This window comes from Lissotriton vulgaris, chromosome 3_1 (genome assembly GCF_964263255.1).
Source record: "Lissotriton vulgaris chromosome 3_1, aLisVul1.2, whole genome shotgun sequence".
NCBI lineage: Eukaryota > Metazoa > Chordata > Amphibia > Caudata > Salamandridae > Lissotriton > Lissotriton vulgaris.
The window spans coordinates 1,891,938,912-1,891,962,314 of NC_141689.1; the positions used below are offsets into that span (position 1 = coordinate 1,891,938,912).

Genomic DNA, 23,403 nt, shown 5'->3' on the forward strand with positions numbered 1-23,403 from the left:
TCCAAGCTAACAAGCGACGTGACTTATCTTCTTTTCCACGCAATCATCATTATTGCTTAAGTATATATTTATTTAGCCGATCTAGATAGCACTAATGCGTCAGCGCACTGCCTGCTCCCGGCAAACGACATCAGGGTGCAACAATTCATTTGGATGCAACGAGGCCAGGGACGACTCCTCCTTGCAGAGCTCCTGCTTGAGCCGCATGTCAAGCCCATACAATTGCCCCCTCATCACTGGTTTCAGGGCCTCCCCTTCCAGAGCCCTAGTCACTGTTGCACCCCAGTTAAAAATCATGTATGTATGCAACAGTGCCTCCCTCCAGGATCGAGCCTCCTGTGCTGGCTGACTCTACAACACATCTGAGTGGCGATTGATCGGACAAAAACATGCAACACAAACTCTCCACACACACCCCCAGACATAATTCAACTATGCGACTATCAATGTCCAGCCAAGCATGAGTCAGGACATGCACAGCATCCCAAACAGTCACCAGAAAACTCACTTTGTCTAACATCCCCCTACCCCAGTCACACTCCTCCAAATAAGCCAATTGGGATTGTAAAATAATCATTGCAGCATGTAACAGTGAACAGTCATTTTCTTCAAGGAGTAAACCCATGCCATTATATCTCTTCTAGTTGCACAATGAGATAAGCCATTCCAGGGGTCCACCAGGCAGTCTTACATCTCAACAACGTCCTTCATTCACTGACTCAACTCCCCAGCCTTGCACAGATACACCGTCATGTCGGCAGTAGAGTTGCTGCAATTTTCAAGCGTTTAGGCAACATCACACCCTAGTTACGGAGCAGCCAGAGTGTCTGGCAAAGTCCAGTGAGGGGCTCAGTCCTAGTAACCGCTCCCTCTGTTACGGAATCTGCGTAGTTCCTTGTGTCTCCACAGTGCAGAGCTTCATGATGTCATCCTCATTGACAGTGACCCTCTGTTCTCCCAGAGGGACTTTTTTTACTTAGTCATCCCCAGACAGATTGTAACAACAAGACACTCTTAGCATAAGTGCCCCATATTGTTTAATTTTGTGCCATGTGCGGGGGCATCGAATCTCGCCTGATCTCGAACCATTCCCACACTTCTTCTGGAGTCTCAAAAAAGTGTACCTTCCCCTGCAACCTTTATTTGTTTTATAATATTAATTGACAGAAATACAATACAAATAACCATGCCAGACAATGCAGGAATAAAAGGAAACAGAATTGAGAGGGGAGGACACACAGAAAACAGGAGTCCCTGAAAAGTATGAACGACGAATGTGCTAATGCCAGAAGCATAACAAGAGGTGGGCACTAAGCATTTAGGTGTCACTGTAACTCTACCTGGGTGATGTAACAGCTGCTCCTCTGGATGTCCATTAGGCAAATTAAGGGAAGGAGGAATTGAGGAGGCAGAGCAGGGCTATAAGTAAGGAGCGGGAGTAGCTAGGAGACCTAAGAAGCTGGGACACCGAGGAAGTCCCCCATGAGTGCAGATAGAGATCATGTACAGGAATAAACCCAGTGGTCTCATCATTAAGAGCAATAACAACCATCAAAAAGAGCACTAAATCAGAGTACCAAGTGCAGTCTCCTACATTCAAGACAATCCAGTGCACATTAGTTGATCACAAAGGAGCCCGGTGGTGAAAGCCCCCACTCTGATGGCTGCTTCCAACTTGGGGAGCACAAGCCCTGCGCAGCCATCATCATCCCCGCAGACACTGTGGGCATTGGTGAGAGGAGTCTAATGTTCATGGCGGATTATCTGCATTCAATGGGAAGAGGGGTGATAGCCGTTGGTGATGGTAGGTGGAAATGAGCAGGAAAACCATGCAGTAAGATGGCCGATACCCCTGCAAGGAGGAGGATTGGAAACACAAGGGACTCAGGACCAACCCTGTGACAAAGACAGCAGCAGAAACCTGCCCAACTCAGGGTGGGGGGGTGCGGTTTTACAGAGTTAGGCTACTGCCAGCACTTTGGCAAGCCACCATTGAATATGAATCTCCACGACGGGCCATCTGTAGTATCGTAGAGCAGTGCCATGTGGGCAGAGGGACGTGCAACCTCTATAGGTGTGCCCACACCGCCGTCCAGTAGGATTGGATAGCTCGGTAACTCCAGTAGATGTGGTATATGTCATAATTTCCTACCGAGCACCGCCAACAGTGGCTATTGGGTAAAAGCTTTGCCTGACAGTCACCTTGGAGTCCAATACACCTTGAAATATAGGAAATCGAGGCGGGATGCTTTAAGGACCCTGGCATGGGTCTGTACCAGGCCCGCCCAGTACTCCCTGCCAACTATTATTTGCCATTTAGTGTGCACCTGGGCAAGTGTAAGGCTAGAGTGAATACTCTCTAGTATCCCATAGAGGCCGAAGACAAACCCCTGACACTTGCTCCAACGATGTAAATATTGCAGGATGGGGAGACTGGACAATGAGACAGCTGTTGGTGCTTCCAATAATTGTACTGGGAGAATGCATATTGTGCCCAAAACGCAAGAAACTGGTTGAATGTGCACACAATGATGAAGTGATCAATGTGGTGCAGCCCCTTTGTATACTACAAAATCCAAGAAAATAGGGCACCAGCAATATGAATAGCAGAGTTGTGCCACACTGGTGCTGGACTATGGAGGCGCAGGTAGATGCCCACAAGTCTGGGGTCTCCTCCCATGATGTGGTCGCAAGAACCCGATTTCCTCACCAGGAAGGGTGTATGGGTCACGTGTAGCATGGTGGTGATAAACAAGGGGGGGGTGGTGAGGTGTTAACCCCTTCCATGCTGGTGACGAACCCCAGCCGTCATGCACTACGGTGCTCGTGTGCTGATGACGGCTGGGGTTCGTCATGGCCCGCCCGTGTTCGTCCGGACACGGGGAAAATCGCGGCCGCACGGAAGGGGTTAAATACACACCCACGGCGGGGGTCTCCACTGAGATGTGCCAGTAAGGGGTCTGCTGAGAGGTGAATGGCCTAGCTATGAAATGACAAGTGTGGGAGACGCAATCTGCCCACAGTTTGGAAGCTCTCCAAGGTCGGTGACCATTCCGGATGCAAGACTGCAGGTCAGCCTTAATCCCCAATAGGAGTATCCTAGGGACTCCCAGGGATAGCATGCAGAGGACGTATATATATCACAGGCGCTTCCATTGTACACCTCCCTCTATCTCTTGTCCTCCCCTTCCAAGTTTCATCCCATCTCCTCCACCCCCTTTGTGTATGCCAGATGCGGTCGGCCACAGTTGGAGGGGCTATCCTTTCTCTCTTGCCAAGCTGATTTGCAAATGGCATGACCCGCATATTAAGCACAAAAATGTACTGCATTGTCTCTGGACACACTCAGTGGGCTGATGTTGCACTTAAAGAGACTCACTTGTCACTGAAGAATCCTTGAAACCGAAATAGGATTGTGTGGGCAGGGTGATTAGTAGTAGTGGACAACTGGGTTCTGCTGGAGCACTCGCACCAAAAAATGTGGCATAACGATTCTGCTCTGCCAGAACCTCTCTTGTAAAGTCTTTAAGCCCTGTACGGATTAAGTCGCAGGGTCTTCACAAACCTTTGCTTCCTGGATAGAATACTGGTGCTTGGCTCGATCTATGCTCCCAATACCTGTGTGAGCCTCTCCCAATGCTATTCACTTTTGGCAGCACCTCCAGTGTATCACAGTGGAGCAGCCCAGAACAAAGCCTGATTTGTCAAGGCGCACTATATTGGGGAGAAGTGCAGTAGATAATTGGCAAGAATCATATCATCAAGTTGATAATGGCTGGTATGAATCACAGCAGTTAGCCAGTTTGTCAGGCTTAAGGATGACTGCCTCATGGGATGATGGAGAAAGCTCGCCAGCAGAGAGGCCTTAAACATGGCTTGTAGGTGTGGTATCAATAAAGGATCGAATTCTTTATATATGGAGGCAGTCAGACCATCTAGGCATGGTGCCTTATTGCCAGTTAGCCCCTGTATTACCCGCAGGATCTCCTCCTTAGTAAAAAGTGAGTCAAGAAGCGCGCGGAGTGAGCAGTCAAGCCAGAGCAACTGTAATGCGTCCAAGTAGTTTTGAATCTCGGTCGTGCTTGGAGAGACAGTAGTACTATAGAGGTTGACATAATATGAGGCCATAATGCGAAGTAGGGCCTCGGGTGCAGTGTGCCACTCTTGCTGCTCATCAAGAAGTTCAATCATATTCAGAGGCGTGGGGTCACCGGAGCATGTGTGCAAGAGTCCTCGTGCGTCGGCCCCTGCACCATATCTACACGTAATGAGTGAGGAAGCTCATCTCCCGCACTGCCTCGCCATTATATTCGCTCAGTACTTCCAGGAAATGAGCCATGCTAGAGGGGGACTAATACGCACCATTGTCTAATTCTAGTGTTCGGAGACTGTCCTCCAGTGTCGCCAGACACATTCTAGTGCTTTAAGGAAGCCCTCTTGCTTTGCGAAATACACTCCTCAAATAACAACTTTAAAGGCTTCCCACAGTACAGAGGGGGAAGCAACAGAGTCCTTGTTGATAGCAAAGAACTCTATAATGGCCACGTGTGCCTCACTGCAGAAAGCTGCATCACGAAAGGCAACGGGCAGAGCCAGCATGTGAATGCGTGGTACGGTTTACAGAAAAGCAAATTCAGTAATAGGGGCATGGTCTGATAAGGTTCTGGAGAAGTGGGAGTCTTAAGTCACACATGCAACAGCGTTGTGGGAGATCAGCTAGTATTGAACGGGACCATGACCCAGTCAAAAAGCAAGGACCCTCCATGTCTCACCTGTGCTGGTATCACCAGGCATCTACAAGGGAATCCTCTGTCATAATAGTGTGTTGCTGCGTGCCAGAAAGGTCCTGGAAGGGGTCTAATAAGATATTAAAGCCCCCACCCACATAATTGTGCTCAGCCCCATGTCTGAAATGCAAGGCCTTACCGGCACAAAACAAAATCTGAACTGTCCTGGTTGGGGCCCATAGTCTGGGTGTTGGTGTAGAACGCCAGCCACAACTGTGAGCCTACCTTGTGTGTCATTTACAAAGAATCTACCTTCTGCATCATTTACAATGTGTGTTGAGTGCCTTTGAATACCCCTTCGTATCAGGATGGCAGTCATGCATGCATAATTGGAATACAATGAGCCGTGTGTCTGTGCACCAGCCTGCTTTTAAGCGAGAAGCAGTTGAGGTTGTGAGATGAAATTCTTGGAGGAAGCATATGTCTGGCAACTTGTAATTTAGGCGTGGAATAGCCTTGCTTTGTGCCGGTTGTTGAGCCCCCTCATTCCATGTGAGGAATTGAATTATAGCGGTCATGACACTATGAAAGTTGAAAGAACGGATGCATAGGTGAAACTTTAACATTCATTGTGACACAAAGATTGGATGGGAGAGAGTTCAACTGTGCAGTGTGTGACTAGAGTGTCATCGCAGCACATGCAGCCCTAGTGCAAACAGCACTACAGCAAACGATTAAGCATTAGCCCAATAATCCACCCCTCCTACTTCTGCACCTAAACACTGCCGAATGCATAAGGCCCCCCCCCCATCATCCCAAACCCATGTAGAACTTCTTGTAGAGTAATCATCCTTGGAGGCGGAGTCGAGCACAGTTCCCAGTCTGAAGTAGACAGAGTGGCTGATGGGGCAAATATGCCCAGTGAGTCATTCCAGGGTCCAGCAACTGAATAAGAAAGTACACCCTAATTATCAGGTCGGTCAGTATCCAAAAGGGGTCCAAAGAAAGGACAACACTTAAGTTCACTGCCGAATATGAGATGAGGGGGCTGCAGTCAGTCATTTTAACGAAACTGATCGCTCTATTTGATGTAGTCTATGGTGCCCCCTTCCTTGGTACATGGCGACGGGTGGCTCGAGCCATGTTCCTTCGTTATGAAGCTTGGCAAATTTCAGTGCGGCCTTCGGATCTGTTAAGTGATGTGCTTTGCCATCATGTGTGATGCACGGTTTAGAGGGGTACTGCAGGGCGAAGGTGTCATCAATCTTCTGTAGTAGGCATTTGGAAGGGAGTAACTGTGCGCCACCTGCAGGGAGGTTGTAGAGTCCAGGTAAAACGACAGCGTGTCCTTTTGCTCTGGGCGTGGCGGGGTGCATTATAATTGAGCAGGCAGCCCACAATGGGTCTCTGGGTGGTCTGGGTACCAGTGTACTGTTGGCTCTTTCCACGATGAATACTGAGAGGCATTTCCCAAGAGATCACGGAGCATGGTCTTCAAGTAGTCCTCCATTCTCGGTTTGTAGAGTCTGGCACGCCTATAATCCGGATGTTATTGCGGCTCGGTCTCGCCTCAAAGTCTTCGTAGTTGGCTTTAATGTTTTCTAGAACCCTATCCATGCTTAGGAGTTGTGCACTGGATGTGGCCAGGCCATCTTCAACCGCAGAGACCCTGGTTTCAAGATTGTCTAATCTGTTGTTGTGTTTGTGGACCCTTCCCTTCATTCGATTGAGGCAATTCGCAAAGGTGTCTAGTTTTGTGTCAATACTCCGGAGACGGGACTTGACATACTAAGATTTCTTGTAGGTAGTCTTGTCCATCTGTGCCACCTTGTTGGTCTTCTTGTGCAGGATATTGACTGGCGTGCACCGCCTGTCTTCTGCCTTCATAGGAGAGGCAGAGCGGGGAGCAGGTCTCGACCCCCAGAAGTAGTGGCACCAGTTTCTGCGGGAGTGTCCCCTGGGATTCGGGACAGTAACTAGGACAGAGCCGGTAGCTCTGTGGTGCTCCAATCCATGTTTTAACTGGGTCCCCACAGTGGTAAACAGCCTCAAGAGTCCATACCAGCAGTGTCTGGCATCAGTGGACTGTTGCAAATTCGTACCGCCCCAGAAAGTTGATCAGGACCAAAGGCCATGAGCAGGTCGAGCAGCGCCAAGCGTTCTAGCACCCAAGTGGTGATAGTTAGTGATGTAAACCAAGAGGGAGCTAGCAGAGGTGCAGGAAGAGAAGAAAAAAGATCCCAGGGACCCCGAGAGGAAACTGTTAGCTTGCCATGCACAGACACCTCCACAAACTGAGATGCCCTTCTGTTCCCCACCTGATGTCACACATCCAGGGGGCCAGGCTCAACACTCCTTCGGTGGTGGGCTGCAGAGTTTACAAGATGGCAAGAGGGAGGAATAAGCCACACCATGTGTGCTATGGCCACTTTAAAGAACCTTTTAGTATCTACAATGCCGTGCAGGAGTGTCCAAGAGGGCATGAGGTGAGAACCAAAAAGACAGGAGAGCTCAGAAGTCCCGGGCTGAGCATGAAGCAGCAAACATTGTCATACCACCCTGTGGGCGGGTGGCGAATAAAAGCACGGAGGCGCCCCTGCGCATGTGGTGTGTCCCTAGTCAATTGGGCCCAGCCAGACCTTAACCTGCTCTCCCCGGTGTCAAATGTAAAGCCCCTGACTACCGCCACAGGCCCAGGCAGCCCATTCTAAGCTCCAGCACTGGGGTGCTCCTCAGTTACAGAGGCGAGCCTGTGCAGTCAATGCTCTGATTTAGCCAGCGGCGTCATGCCTGCCTACTTTGCAGTTGGCCGCTGCTGTGCAGTCCTAGACAGCCCGATTAGGGTCGGGTAGTTGCCTGCAGTCTCTCAGACGGGCAGCAGGGAGGAAAGCATACTCTGCAGATGCGTCGCTGTGCCACACAGCAGTCTACTAAGCTGTGCCTGGGATCAGTCTCTGTTCTGTCATCCAGTTGGGCCCCAGCAGGAACAAGGCAGACCAGATAGTGTGAGGAAAGCAGAAGTAGGTGCAGGTAGGATTAGATCGCCCGTGGAAGCAGGGTTAATGCCGATCTTTATAACGGCTGGCAGACCCTCTCTAGAGAGCGACCATCTTGCTGCTCTGTCAGGCCCCGCCCCACGCCAGCAACTTTTTTTTGCTGCACTGCAGGATTTCTTTGTAAATCTGGGCTATGTTTTACAGCTCTTTTTTCCGTAGCCAGAGTCCTCAACTCCAAACATAGTAGGAACAACTTTTTCTCAGTGAGGCGAGGCAGGGGTATGGTAAAAAGCAATCTGTACTAAAATCGATGTGATCCTTTTATCTCAGTTACCCACATTAAGTTGATAAGTTTTGAAGAGGGAAAGGGGCTTTCTTTCTGGATGGATGTAGAGGACAAAGATCAGACCCATCGGTCCTCCAGATTATCGAATTAATGCCCAGATGCATCAAGCATTTTTGGAGTCGCAAACGGTGCGATTCCTTAAAATCGGCCGTTTGCGACTCCAAAAATGCTTTTTGATATGCATCATTAGTTTTTGTTCAAATTCGCTAATTTTGCGAATTTCTTAAATGCAATTGCATTTAAGGAATCGCAATTTTGCGGTTCCTTAAATGGAATGCATCATTGTCAAAAAATTAGCGAATTTCAAAATTGCAAGTGCAAATTACCACGAGTTTGAACCTCGTGGTAATTTGCAAAATTGTTTAAAAAAGCACAAAAATGCATTTTTTAAACTGTTAAGTTACAGACACACATGTCCTAAGGACATGTGTGTCTGTAACTTACATGTAAAAGTGCATTTCATGGGTGCAGGGGGGGGTCCTTTGGACCCCCCTCTCCACCCTTGAAATGCTTTGTTGAATTCCGATTTCAAATTGCGAATTCGCAATTGCCATTCATTCCTATGGGCATTTCAGCCCATAGAAATGAATGGGAATTGCGAATTCGCTATTTGAAAATCGCATTGTATGCGATTTGCGATTTTTACCAAATCACAAAAAAAGCGAAAAAAATGATGCATTCCATTTGAGATTCCTAATTTGCGATTCGGTAATTTTCGCAAATTAGGAATCCCAAAACAGTACTTTGATGCATCTGGGCAATAGTTACCTCTTCTCCATCATTCTCTATCACAACATTGTCATTTGGAAATCCAGATCATACTGCTTACATTCCGATCTTGGACTTTGTAAGGAAATTCTGCAGGACAGATTCAACAAATTGAGCAGGTGTCCAAACCCCCTCCAACTTCAAGACTCCATTTACCTGACCTTTAAATATATATTTCTATATCCCAACAAAGTTTTGCCATCAGTTGTTCATTAAATTCCAAGTTGCTGGTCCGCGTTATCAGTTTGCTAGCTTCCCCTTGGACCCAACTTCAGCACTTAGGATTTTCACCAGTGTAAGTTTAGGTGTCACTATTTGTTATCCCTGCAGAGTTGGAAACTAGAATGATCATGGATAAACACAATTCTGTCATGACCGAAATAGCTGAAGAACTTGCCTCCTAAAGTTCCATAGGCAAGGTCCACCCAGTGGTAAAGAATTACAATAACTGAAATCACTTAGAGCTGTTGGATGAATGTTGTGCCAAAATCCGCTCCCAACAAAAGCCTAGATTTCAGTGCATTAAATGCCAGGGATACCCAAAACAGATCATTGAGGCATGAGGAGTGTAGCAGCCAAAAATTGTAAAATCTTTTCTACCTTAGAAAATCATACCAACCTCACAGGCACACTTGAAATTCCCACACCAAAAAACATTGTGATTTCCGTTTCTCTCCTAAGCCAGGTCTCCTCATGGGATCCCTAAACCAGAAACATGCTAATCTTTCAATGAGTGCCTAACCATCCGAGCATTGTGTAGCATCCTGGTTTTTATGTTTTACTTGCTTTCCACTCCTCCACCTGTAGAACACTCTTGAGTTGATGTCACTTAGAATTTTGGTGTATTAAGCAGACAGTTGGAGAAGGGCTGAGCGCTTTGCTGGCTGCTCCTAGTGGGACGGATTACTATTGTACTACTGATCTTCCAATTATCTTGAATAAATCCTCCAGAACATCATCTACATGCGTGGAGTGATCACTACATATTGCTCATATAAATAACAAACCATTCTCAGAATTAGCTGAAGTGATCCTGATAAACTTTTGAAAAACATGTAATGATCCTTCATGACAAGGACAATCAATATCTTATTGACTCAAGGGCTAGTCTCGGACTGGCTGAATACCGGTCAAGTTACCACCACTCTCCCTCACCGAAAAAAAGGGGTAGGTCTGGAAGACCACAACTACTGCCTCATAACTCATTTCTAAAATCATTGAAAGCAGTGTTGAGAAACAGCTAAACAGTCTGCTTTATGAATTCCGGTCAGGCTTTAGATTATAAATACGGAATGATGCAATGTGCCTATTACACTAGGGTGAATTGCGCCTCTTGACCGGTCAGCAACACAACATTGAACACATTCAGTCATGCCCCCTTATTTCAAATCATAGAACACCAGATGGGGGAAATCAGTGGCACATTCCTTCGATGACTTAAATCATATCTAGTTAATTGTTCATAATAAGTAAAAATAGCAATTCTGCCTTCAGTCCCTTGCAACATCAGCAAGGCGTCCCTAATAGGATAAATCTTATCCTAGACATTTCAGTCTAAACAAGGAGCCAATCCGCTGCCTCCCAAGACCAGCTAAATTATCCTTGCATGTGTATGATGGTACTCCGCTGTATTTGAAAGCTGTTTGTCCATAGGGCATACCAGATCTGTCAGAAATCCGTAGAGGCATTAAAGCATTGCTAACACTTCACCATCCTCAAATCCCCTGAAAACTGAATTCATTCTACTCCCTAATGACCTGCCAGCTCAAGTCTGGTTTCATGACTCAAAAATGCAAACCCTCTATTGCAGAGTGCCAAATCGTTGGCCTTTATCCTGGGCAAGAATCTAAATGTGCACTTGCATAAACCCTCGGTCCAGAGTAGCAATTTACCCAATTAGACTCCTCACAGGAGAAAGTGTTTAATCCCCACTGATGATTTTAGTTGCTAGCACTTTTGAGGTTTTACTATGGAAACTCCTTTCTGTCTGGCGTAATCCAATCCACTAGACTCTTCTAAAAGCAGCTGTCAATGCTTTAGTTTAACTGGTATGAGGCACCTCCAGATCAGATCTCCCAGTCATAATTACTTTAAATGTGTTCCTTGTAGAAACCAGTACAATTTTCAAGCTGGCCTGCATCGTTCACAAGACACAAAATGGTAGGAAATTAAACTACCTGAGACATAAACTAGTCATGTCAGGAGACTCCTGTTGCCTAGGGAGCATAGGCTTCCTCCTACTTCAAACACTGTTTAAAAAAAAAAAAAAGCTCTGAAACAATCTTTCATGGAAAGTGGTTCCAAAGTCTGGCACTACATCACTCCAACTAGCAGGACGAATCCTGCATGTCATTCAAGCAACAACTTCAATTCATTCTCATCCAGCGTCTGTATCCATCTTGACCAGATCTTAAGACTACAATGACTTTACCTACATGCCCTCCATTCAGATGACCTATTCGATTGGTCCTATCCGTTTTTGTGCTTTTCTTCAGTTTATATCGCTCCTTAGGTTACTACTCTACACCATCTGTTTACCTGTGTAAATATATGAACCGCTGTGCTACCCTAGGGGTCTTGTTTGCACTATATATGTCTGATCTCCACCAATTGGTTGCTAGTTCTGATTTTATTAGCCAATAACTTCGATTATTATTGGGTGCAAGGGAATTGCTATGAAGGTTTACAGATCCCAAGTCTTGCACCTGGGGAAATTCACAAGGTCAGGAATCGGATGATAAAGTCTCTAGCAGAAAGTACGTAACTTGTTAGTTTTGGTCACAGGTTTAAAACATGACCACACTATAAATGTATATATGAAATAACTGCTCTTCCTTTCTCTACAGGTGTGTACGAATATGTGCCTCTAGAATCTGGTGAAGGGTCACGGTTACAAATTAACGCCCAGAACTGTGTTCACTGCAAGACATGCGACATTAAAGATCCCAGCCAAAATATTAACTGGGTAGTTCCTGAAGGTGGTGGGGGTCCTGCTTATAACGGCTTGTGAACTATGGAAAGATGGTTGTAAGACAGCGAATACCTTCAAGTAGTTGGCCTTGTTCCAACATTCTGCCTTTAATGACTCTGTAGTGCTGTAAATAAACTTTCAGTCCATGAATGGACTGGGGTCTGTACAGTTTAAATTGTGATGGTAAACATATGTATTATTTTTTTAATTAAACGTGACAGCTATTTACAAATTGCAGGCGCTAGGTTGTTGTAAGTGAAGCCTCGGAAATTAATGTTTTGGGTGAATACATTTAAACTCAATGTACGTTTGTACTGAAATAAACTACCTTTAAAGATATACTGTATTTTTTTATTCATTTTCCAATTACTGACAGTGTTACGAAAACATAACCAGTGTACAGTAACGAATACATTGTCTGCATTTAAAATGGTCAAACTATAAATAAAACTACTTAAAATCATAAAAGGAAATCACATTAATTTCATAACAGTCCTGTTTTACTAAGAGGTGTGGGGAAAAACAGACTGAGTTTGTAAGTTGTAAACATTGTGACTGTTAACACAACAGTATCTCTATATTCTTAAACAGGATTTTTTGGTGTACTGAGACAAACTAATGACAAAAGGTAGGTTGAAGCCATCTGCTATCAGCTGCTGTGAAGGCCTCTGCAACAGGCAACCAGTGCGTAATAGTCAAAAATAAAATTCACATTTTCCACTACGAAGCAAACATTTTAGCGTATACGGCCCTTTCTTTTTCCTTCTGCTCCTTCATTTTCTGCTTGACCCGAATTAGTTCAGCGCTGATGGCTGCAAAAAAATAAAGTCAAAACGTTTATCAACTTTGTGGAAAACAATCCTGCATATTTAATTCAGGTTTTCGCAATGCCAATAAAGATGTTGATCTCACATGTCATTACATGGAGTACAAAGAGGTTTCATATGCAAGGCTTGCCCGAGAATATGGTATATATTTTGAGTCTGCAGATCCAGAATAACACATCCATTATACTCTCGCATTTGAGCCAGGTCTAGTGTTTTTTTAGGTTCAGCCGTGATGCAGCTTTTACCATTTAGCCGGCATGTTGTTTACCTTCACAGGACAATGAATCATCGCTACATTATCAATGCACAGCATGCCAATTCAGAAAAATTCACATTGCAAAATTAAATGGCTACTTATATGTAGGAGTAATTCAGAAAGCTGAAATACTACTCCTACATGTAAGTAACCATTACATTTTCCTAACGTTGGCACTGTTCAATGAATCTGCTCCAAACTTTCAAATAAAAAATATTTTTCTACCTTGGGCACCACTAAATTGGAGAGTTTGCCAAAAATACGACATTTGCCATTTTAATTCCCATGGTAATCTTTGCAGTCCGATACAAGAAAAAAAACTGACGAATGAAAATCACAATTAACTTGGGATGAAGGTAGAACTTTACTTAAGGAACTGCCTTTACTTGGTTAGGTGTACCTCTGTTCTGTAGCTTAACACATTAGCGTTTTAAAATTGTTTCGACCTGCACATAGAAGGTTAAGTTACACAGATATCTGGACGGTTAATTCACAGAGTTCTAGAATACACAACATTTGAAACATGTTCAAATCTGACTGGATGGGTGAAATTTACTCCCATCAGCCCTTTTGGGTTGGCATTTGAAAACAACTGGTGTGGCCTCCATTACAGAATGTGGGATTCAATCTCTGACCTTGGAAAAGCTAATGAATGAAGCCATAAGTGGGAGCAGGACTGGTGTACCCAGAACCAGGTTTTCAGACTCCAATGAAGGTCCAGCAGAGGCCCATAAAACTTGCTGTGGTTTTGTGTTTACTGCCCATTTAGCCATCTTTGGAGTTGCAAATCCCAAGGATGGGTAAGGGGGGCATGTGCCAACCCTCACACTCCAGAAGCAGGTTCTCAAGGTGAGTTTGGCACAGAACCTGGTGGTCCACATAGGTTAGCCACAAGAAACTGAGGGATGTGGTATAACATCAAAAGAAAATTCACCTTAAAATAAAAAGGTCAAAGTGAAGCTATGGTTAGCTTTGAATACAACACCTAAATATAGGTTTTAAAAACGTTAGATATTCACATTTTTAAAAGTACAGTTATCGTTAAAAATCTGGAAAGAGACAACTAGTTATGGATTTCTCACCTTAGAATTACCCCCAGGCGTCAGACTGGATCCGGAGAATCTTTTCTTCAGCAGTACCCCTGCACGTCGATAGGTGGAGTCTGTCGATTCCATGTTTGTCCTTGGAGTCGTGGTTGCCGGAATGACATTGCGGTATCTACTTGGATTCTTTCTTTTTCATCGCCAGCCAGCGCAGACCTGGAGAGAGCAGCACCTAGAGTCACTTTTTTTCTCTGTTTTTGTGACTTTTGTCGACCCCTTTTTTGAGTCGATAAGACTCCTGGTGCACGGAGGAATGTCACGTTGGACCAGCTTTAAGACATGTGACTCCTGTCACAAATTGAGGATGGTCACAGACATGCACCTAGTGTGCCTATGGTGTCTGGAGCTCGACCCGAAGTCGTGCTCAGATGGCCGGGTCATGACCCCGAAGTCTTCGAGGCCTGGCAGTCCGCTCCGTGCGAGGTAGAGGAATGTTGCAGGACAGTTTGTTGAGCCACCACCACCACCCACCATCAAAGTTTTCATCTTTGGGTAGGTCGAAGCATATAAGGCGAAGAAGCATTGTCGCTCTATGCGTTGTCCCAGTCTGTTGGCTGACGCGGGAAGCGAAAGGTAGTCATCCGACTTCGCCCGCAGAGCCTGTTGGGTCGACTCCAGCCCTCCCTTTCCGGGAACCGGAGCAAGCCCTGCTCAGCTTCGAAGCTTTTACGAAGCCTTACAACCCATCTTTGGGCAGCCTGACCTCACCTGCGCACCCTCAGGCCCCGCGGACTCTGCTGGAGGCTCTAGGCCTTCGATGCCTGCAGGTTCGGCGCCGCAGGGCCCCCAAGAATCCAGGCCTGGATCCGGATCGGCACCGGTCGACCTTGTGATACCTTCTCCGGCGTCTAATCTAGTGACGACACCCTGCCGCCTCCAATGCCAGTTGTGTCCCTAGCCGGCATCGGCCCCTGCCTCCCCCTCAATGAAGACACTGAGCCAGACAGATGTCAGGACCGGCACCAACCAGTACTTTTGTACCCTTGTTCTCCCCTGACATTTCCTACCACCCTGCTACCAGGAGAGGGTGAGGAGGACTGGGAGGGGTCTGTGGACCCTCTTGCAGACCAGTTAGAGGAACCAGATGACGCCAGTAGTCTGGACACCTTCCTAGACCTTAGCATGCTTTCTCCCCCTACCGTGGCTATGGAGGAGGGTGTGTCTCATGCAGTGGTGTTGCGTAGGGCAGACTAGGCCCTAAACCTCAAGCTTCCTACGGTGGCGGTCTATACTAACCTTCTGACAGAGGTGCTTCAGCCAACAGCGGCCTCTTCGGGCCCCTGCTGCTGTTCAATGAGGCCCTTACGAACATCCTTCTGGGCACTTGGTCCAAGCCCAACACGGGGCTCCTGTGGAAAGGATGACCCCTGACACCACCGTCCGGGTGACCCCATTTTCTTCTCTTCCCATCCTACCCCAGAGAGCTTGGTAGTTGAAGCCTCAACCTCCAAAGGCGCATTTCCTAACGAACTACCTGATAGAGAATCCAAGAAGCTGGACCACCTTGGGAAGATGTTTTCTTCCCCCAGCTTGGAACTGCGGTCGATGAACACTGCATGTCTATTGGGACGTTACTCCTACTCTGTTTGGGACACTGTTGCGCAGGTGCTGCCACAGTGCCTGGAGAAGGCCCAGGCCGTGAGCTCCCGTGCTGTTGCCAAAGGGAGAGACTCTGTGAAATTTGCTAGCCGGTGTGGGTTGGACACCAGACTCACTTGGCAGAAAAACTTCCACGTCGGTAGCACTGAGACGCTATGCCTGGTTGAGGTCCACTGGCTTCTCAGGTTATGTCCCAGCAATGCTTTTGGACATGCCCTTTGATAGCCGTCGCCTGTTTGGGGCTCGAGCGCTTTAAGGATTCTAGGGCTACAGCCAGATCCTTAGGCCTTTCTTCCACCTCCCGCCCAGTGCAGTCTGCTTTCCGTCCCTTTTGTGGCTACGGAAGGGGTGCCCAGCCACGTTTCGCCCAGAGCCATGGGCCTGCACAAGCTGTCCAGGCTCGACGTGGATCCCTCCCCCGTGGGTCAAGAGGCCAGAGGGCAGGCCAGTCCCCCTGCACCCCCTCTGCAGCAGCCTCCAAACCCTCCTAGTCCAGCCTTTCAGGCCCATCAATCGCCAGTGGGCGGCAGGATTCGCCATCACTTCATCCACTGGCTTATCACGTTGGACAAGTGGGTTTTGCAGATAGTCCGAAGGGGCTACTCCCTCCCCTTAGAGACTACCCCTCCATCAATGCCACCTCAGACCAATCGTATGCCGGAGGATCACCTAGCCCTTCTTCAAACAGAAAGTTACAGCTCTCTTGGCCAAGGGAGCCACAGAGCGAGTTCCTGTCCTAGAAGTAGCTGGTGGTTGCTATTCCCTCTACTTTCTGGTCCCCAAGAAGGACAAGGGCCAGCGTCCTATCTTGGATTTCAGGAACGTCAACCGAGAAGTTAATGTAGACACTGGCTCAGGTCCTGTCCGCCCTCAACCCAAGAGACTGGATGGTAGCATTGGACTTGCAGGACGCTTATTTTCAAATCCTCGGCCAACCGGCGTTACCTACGGTTCACGGTAGGCCACAAGCACTTTGTTTACCATGTTCCCCTTTGGCCTTACCAGCGCCCCTCAGGTGATCACAAAAGTGATGGCTGTGGTCGCTGTTCATATGCGCAGATCTGGGGTTCCAGCCTTCCCCCATCTTGACTGGCTGTATAAGGCGGGCTCACCCCAGGCAATAGTCTCCCACCTCCAGACTACGGCGGACCTCAAAATGTTTAAGTCACACCTGATTTCCTCTCAGAAGATCCTTTATCAGAGCGGTTCTGGAAACAACACAGTTTCATGTTTATCCTCCCGAGCAGCGAGTCCGGGATATTTGGGCTCTGATTTCGATCTTTCAGCCTCTATCCCGGGTTTCAGTCAAAATGACTGAGGCTGCGGGGCCTCATGGCCTCCTGCATCCTGCTGGTGGATCATGCCAGGTGGAATATGCAGGCTCTGCAGGGGGACCTGAAGTTCCAGTGGGTACTGCATCAGGGGAATCTGTCAGATTGCATCCAGATCTGATACGGCACTGCTCGACAACTGCAGTGGTGGCTCACGAACTAGGACTGGGTAAATGGCAGATCCCTCGCTCTTCCCCAACCAGAGTTTACAGTGGTGACAGATACATCACTTCTGGGGTGGGGCGGCCTCATGGGAGAGGCAGAGGTCAGAGGCCTCTGGTCTCCACATCAACCTTCTGGAGCTTCAGGCCATTCAGCTTGCACTAAAGGCATTCCTTCTCTCTGTCCTGGGAAGAGTAGTGCAGGTGTTCAGACACCACCATGTGGTACTGCAACAAACAGGGTGGGGTTGGGTTGTGGACCTTAAGTCAAGAGGCTCTCCGCCGTTGGACATGGCTGGAACATCAGGGCATATCCCTGGTTGTTCAACACCTGGCAGGTTCTCTGAGTGCCAGAGCAGACAAAGTCAGCCGCAGGTGCATGATGGATCACAAATAGAGTCTTCGGTCGGAGGTGGTGCAAGGCCTCTTTTAGCAGTGGGGAGAGCCTTGGTTAGTTCTATTTGCCACCGAAGAGAATGCGCAATTTCAACAGTTCTGCACGTTGGAATTTTCTACGATGGCACTCGCTAGGCAACGATTTTTGTTGCGGGTGGAGTTGCGGTCTTTCATATGCCTTTCTGCCCATACCACTTCAGCCCAGTGTGATGAAGATACAGATCGACCGGCCGCAATTCATTCTAGTGGCTCCGGATTGGGCATGAAGAGTCTGGTATCCCAAGCTGTTGCGCATGGCCATTGATCCTCCGGTCAGACTGCTTCTTCGGGAGGACCTTCTGTCACAGCAGCAGGGGACGACGGTCCTCCAACCGAAATGGTCCAGCCTCCACCTCCTTGCGTGGAGATAGAGCAGCGGCAGTTAACTACTTTCGACCTGCCTCCCGAAGTCTGTAACGTTATCTTGGCAGCCAGGCGTCCCTCCATTAAAACGGTACATGCCTGCAGATGGAACATATTTGTGGCACAGACGTGCACTGCAAAGGCTGTGGATCCCCTTTCCACCCCCCCTTTCTCAGGTTATCTTGTTTCTCCTTTCTTTGGCCTAGTAGGGCTCGGCTCTGAGCACTGTAATGGGCTATCTCTCAGCCATTTCAGCCTTTCTTAGGCTTCCTGTTCAACCTTCTCTTTTCAAGTCCCCTTTTCTAAATAGATTCGTTAAGGTCATTACTCATCTCTTTCCTCCTATTTCTTTCGTAATGGCACAGTGGGACTGGAACTTGGTTCTGACTTATCTTATTTGCACTCCTTTTGAGCAGTTACATAATTGTCCTCTGGAGACTTAACTTTGAAAACGGCCTTCTTGGTTGCCATCACCTCTGCTCGCAGGGTGAGTGAGCTTCAAGCCCTTTCTTCTAAACCTCCTATCCTGGCTGTTCATCTGGACAGTTGTCCTCCGCACTAGGTCTTCTTTCCTTCCCAAAGTGGTTACCTCTTTTCACATAAGACAGATCACTTAGCCCACCTTCTTTCCACCTCTGCATCCTTCTAAAGAGGAAGCGCCGCTACATCGTCTGGATCCAAAACATGCGCTTTCCTTTTATCTGGATCCCACAAGACAATTGGTTTTCAGACCCACCTCCGGGGTTGGTACTGCTGGGGTATCTATTCTAAGGTGAAGAATTCATAACTAATTGTCTCTTTCAGATGAACAAGTTACTTACCTTTGGTAACAATACATCTGAGGAGGAGGAGCTTTGCGGGCAAGCAAGATGGCCGCGTAAGCTCGGAGCTCCGGAGACCCTCCGCATAAATCCTGATGGAAATCCTGATCCACGACAGTGGAATACTGTTGGTGAACGGTTGTTGAGATGGGACCCGCTGTCCGATTCAAAATCCGACACTCCTAGACGGAGTTACATCGTGTAGAAGAGTCGTGCCAGTGACGTGCTATTGTCTCTGTGGTGGCGGATGACGGCGACCCTGTAACGCATGAATACGATGCTGTGAGAGGGACTACTCCGCTGGCCCTACGAAGCACGCAAAGTTACGGAGTGGTCTATCGCTGAGGAACGATTGGTGGCCACGACACTTTGAGATTGCTTTGCATAACCGGGGTGGCCCTGGTGTACGACCCATTGTTCTGGTCCCCGGCTCCATCATGGCTGGCAAGGGCGAGCCAGACAAGACGACGAATCTAGTAAGTAGGAAAACTACTCATTCCCAGTCGAACAAAATTGATCGCTACGCCCAGCAGAAGAATTCACCAGTCCGAAAGACTCACCGAGAAGAGTCACCAGACGCGTCGGACCCGACACTTCGAGATGTTATGGGCGCCATTGCCGGCATCATAACGGAGATGCACAAACACGAGGTCCTGACACAAAGTCGACACTTTGGCGATTGAACTCAATTTGATTAGAGCCGATCTGGGCAAGACCAATGACAGGGTCAAATCGTTGGACATTAAAACCACAAGCCTCACAACTGATGTATCGGACCTACAAACAGAGGTCCGAGATTTGAGGTCGGCCAACGATCTTTTCTCCAGGCGCCTGGAAGATTTTGAGGGACGTGCCAGGCGACAGAACGTTCGAATCATCGGTGTACCGGAAGGGGCAGAGGAATCCGCCACTGATCTCTTTGTGGAAGACTTGGTGCAAACCCATCTGGCTCCTGTGGGCCTCAGCCGCTTCTTCTCAGTGGAGCGAGCTCATAGACTGCCGGGGGGACGCCCGAAACTGGGTGCCCCGCCGAGACCCATTATAGCACGGCTGTTCAATTTCAGGGATCGGGACGCTATCCTGCAAGCCTCGAGACGGAATGGGCCGCTCAAGTTTCAGAATGCAGACAAACTTTTACCCGGACTTCACGCGGTCAGTACAGCGGCAGCGACAAAGTTTCGCGAGGGTGAAGAGGCGCCTCAGAGACCTTGGGATGAAATATTCGATGATGTTCCCTGCGAAACTGCGCATCGAATATGATGGCCGTGCTATATTTTTTGATCTGCCTGAAGTGGTGAGCGAGTGGTTGGACACTTTGCCGCAAAGGCATGAAGAACGAGAGGAACATTCAGAGGGCGCCTCGGGGGGCCCTGAGCCACAAGAGTAGAGCTCACTTTCATAACTATCGGACGGTGGAACTGTTGGCGACAACAGATGCCACACTACTGCACTTTATAATGCATATCCTTTGCTTCGTTATTGAGGATGGCAGGGGGGCCTATGTGATCTCCTTTCTCCTCTAGGGTCTTTTTGTAGCGTAGTTTTTGGGGCGACAGGCACACTGCTGGTTGGGGGGCTTCTTAGTCTGATGCAGGTGTGCAGGGTGGGGGGAGGTTTGATTGTTGGTTGTGTGTTTTTTCCTTTCTCTTCTTCAAGGCGACGTAACTACTGTAACACTTCTACTTATGTAACTATGAGGCCTGCCGGGATCGGCAAGGGCCCACGATTTGACGATGGGGGGTAGGAAACTAAAAGTACTGTGTTGGAATGTCAATGGACTGGGGGATCGTATTAAGAGAGGTGTGGTTCTACAACTGTTTAAGAGATGTATGCCTGACGTCATTCTGCTACAAGAGACGCACTTGGTGGGAAATACGTGCCAAGCGCTTAACAGGAAGGGATTCAAGATGGTGGCACACTCAGGGTTCTCTTCGGGTTCCCGGGGGGCGGGGATCATGGTGCGCGCGTCTCTTCCTCTTGAGATTAATTCTAGTATTATTGATGAGAGGGGGCGGTACGTTGCTGTCTCGGGAGATGGGAGGGACGGTCTTTGGTACTGGTTTCGGTTTACGTTCCCCCTGGGTTGCAAAACAACACTTTTCAGGATCTTGGGGGCGCCATTTTGGGTCTACCCGAGGGTATGCTTATTATAGGGGGCGATTTCAATTCAGTTTGTTCGGGGACCCTAGACAGGCATCCACCCAGAGATCTCCGGAGTTCGCAATCCTGGCTACCCGACTTCCTGGACACAATGGGTCTTGTTGACTGCTGGCGACTCATGCACCCCACCCAGAGTCAATACTCTTTCCACTCAGGGGCACATGGAAGCCTCTCCAGAATCGATTATGTTCTGGCTCTAGCGGCCCACGCATCGGCGGTTTCTGAGGCCCGATTGCTGGCTAGGGGCATCTCAGACCATTCCCCGGTCTGGGTGTCCTTTGACTTCGACATTGTGGTGTCCGAGAGGGTGGTATTGGTTAATCTGTGGTACTTCCGCAACCCCAGGACTCGTGGACTCATGGCCAAGGCTATTGAGCTCTATTTTTCCAAAAACTCAGGGTCAGTTGTATCGGCTGTCACCCTATGGGAGGCATTTAAGACGGTCTTGAGGGGTGAAGCGTTCTCTCTTATTGCTGATGTTCGAAGACGTAGAGATGCGGACGTTGAGCGTATAGAATCTGAGATTAAAGATCTGGACTCCCAATTGGAAGTCGACCCGACACCGGACCTACTCCATATTCGCTCACTTAAACAGTCGGAATATCGGGCCACTGTCACTGACGCTGCTAAGGTCATGGGTAGAGAGCAACAGGGTAGGATCTACGATGTCGGGGATAAGGCGGGTAAGCTCATCGCTTGGCTGGACAAAAAAGAAAGCCAGCCGTGTGGTCCCGGAAGTGTTGGGGGATGACGGCTTGACTGTCACCGATCCGAGTGCCATTGTCGCGACGTTTGCGGACTATTTTGAGGCCGTTTACACTTCGGTCTCTGACCAGTCCGAGACAGACTCTGGGGAGCTTTTGGCAGAGGTGCTACTCCCGTGTCTGTCGGAAACGGACCGGGACGATTTGGATAGGGATATTACCGCTGATGAACTAGCCCTCGCCATTCGCTCCCTTAGGTCCGGCAAGGCGTTCGGCCCCAATGGCATACCCGTGGAGCTTTAGAAGATTAAGCCTGATGTCATCTCCCCGCCCCTGCGGAACATGTTCCTGGAGGCACAGGAGACGGGCATGCTTCCCCTTGACCAGAGGCTGGCCACCATTGTGGTCATTCATAAGGAAGGGAAACCCAGAGACCTGTGTCGATCGTATCGTCCCATTTCTCTGTTGAATGCTGAACCCAAGATTCTTGCTAAATTGCTGGCCAATCATCTGATTGGCGCGATCGGCGACATGGTGCACCCTGACCAATCGGGCTTTATTCTGCACCGCAACACTGCCCTAAACCTTCGGAGACTGCATGGGGCCCTCGCCAGGGCCCACACGCTCAGTGAGCCAGCCGTCCTGGCTTCATTGGATGCTACGATGGCGTTAGACTCCCTTGAATGGAACTACCTGTGGGCAGTGTTGGCAAAGTTCGGATTTGGTTCGGATTTCGTAAGGTGGGTCAAGCTGCTGTACGCTAGCCCGCTGGCCAATGTAACGGTTAATGGTCGTGTGTCTGCGTCCTTTGCTCTCCGCAGGGGTACAAGGCAGGGTTGCCCCCTGTCGCCCCTGTTTGCATTAGCGCTAGAACTGTTGGCTGCATGGCTGCGACACCACCCAGATATAAACGGAATACGCTGGTCCACTGGATTAGAGGACCGGGTGTCGCTATACGCTGATGACATCTTGCTATATCTCACCTCTCCATGTAATTCGCTCATTGTGGTGTGCGATGTGCTCCGTCTCTTTGGCCGGCACTCTGGCCTGGTTATCAACTGGTCGAAGTCGCACCTATATGTGCTGAGAGGGGGGGACGCCTCAACTTCCGAGGGACTGCGGCATACAGGTCTCTCGGCAGGGTTTTAAATACTTGGGGATCTATATTTCAACGGACCCCAAAGTACGCTACATAAATAACCTGCTTCCCCCCCTCGTCCGTCTCCGGCGTGACGTAGAGGGCTGGCGTAAACTCCCGCTTTCCCTGCCCGGGCGTGCAGCACTGTTTAAAATGATGTCCCTGCCTAGGTTCCTGTATGCTCTACAAAATACCCAAGATCTGGTCCCAGCCAGTTACTTTAGGGAGGTTGAGGGTTTGCAACGGGCCCTTCTCTGGGATGGCAGACCTCGTATCGCTATTACGAAGCTAACGCTCCCGTGGTATGACGGGGGTATTGCATTGCCTGACATCCGGAGATACTATTGGGCTTCCAAGTTAGCAGCTCTTAACCACGGCCTCTATGGCCCAGTAGTAAACCTAGGTTATGCCATGGATCGGTGGCTCCTGGACGGTGGGAAGTATCATAGGGCGCTATACTAGAGATCTCTGGATGGTCGAATGTCGGGGCCAACGAAGACAGCTGTACACATATGGCGGGCGATCACAAAGTCGCAGGGATGGAAGGATAGGCTCACGATGGCAACCCCCCCTCTTTGATTCTGAAATACTGGGCAAACTGTGGCACACTAAGGGATTCGACAAGTGGGACACGATAGGCATATCCAAGGTGGAGGACATGATTGTGAGAGGGGAGATAAAATCCTTTACTGCTCTA

The 23,403-nt window shown here is 48.6% G+C and overlaps 2 protein-coding genes across 2 annotated transcripts in view; one reads left to right on the top strand and one right to left on the bottom strand.

Moving 5' to 3' along the window:
- ETFDH (electron transfer flavoprotein dehydrogenase) overlaps positions 1–12,147 on the top strand; it is a 412,507-nt gene extending 400,360 nt beyond the window's left edge. Inside the window, exon 13 of the mRNA XM_086962357.1 lies at positions 11,684–12,147. Within this exon, the coding sequence (XP_086818483.1) occupies positions 11,684–11,847 (164 nt within the window). The 3' untranslated portion in view covers positions 11,848–12,147. The remainder of the gene's footprint in view (positions 1–11,683) is intronic.
- PPID (peptidylprolyl isomerase D) overlaps positions 12,138–23,403 on the bottom strand; it is a 92,382-nt gene continuing 81,116 nt past the window's right edge. Inside the window, exon 10 of the mRNA XM_086962358.1 lies at positions 12,138–12,620. Coding sequence (XP_086818484.1) covers positions 12,529–12,620 — 92 coding nt within the window. The 3' untranslated portion in view covers positions 12,138–12,528. The remainder of the gene's footprint in view (positions 12,621–23,403) is intronic.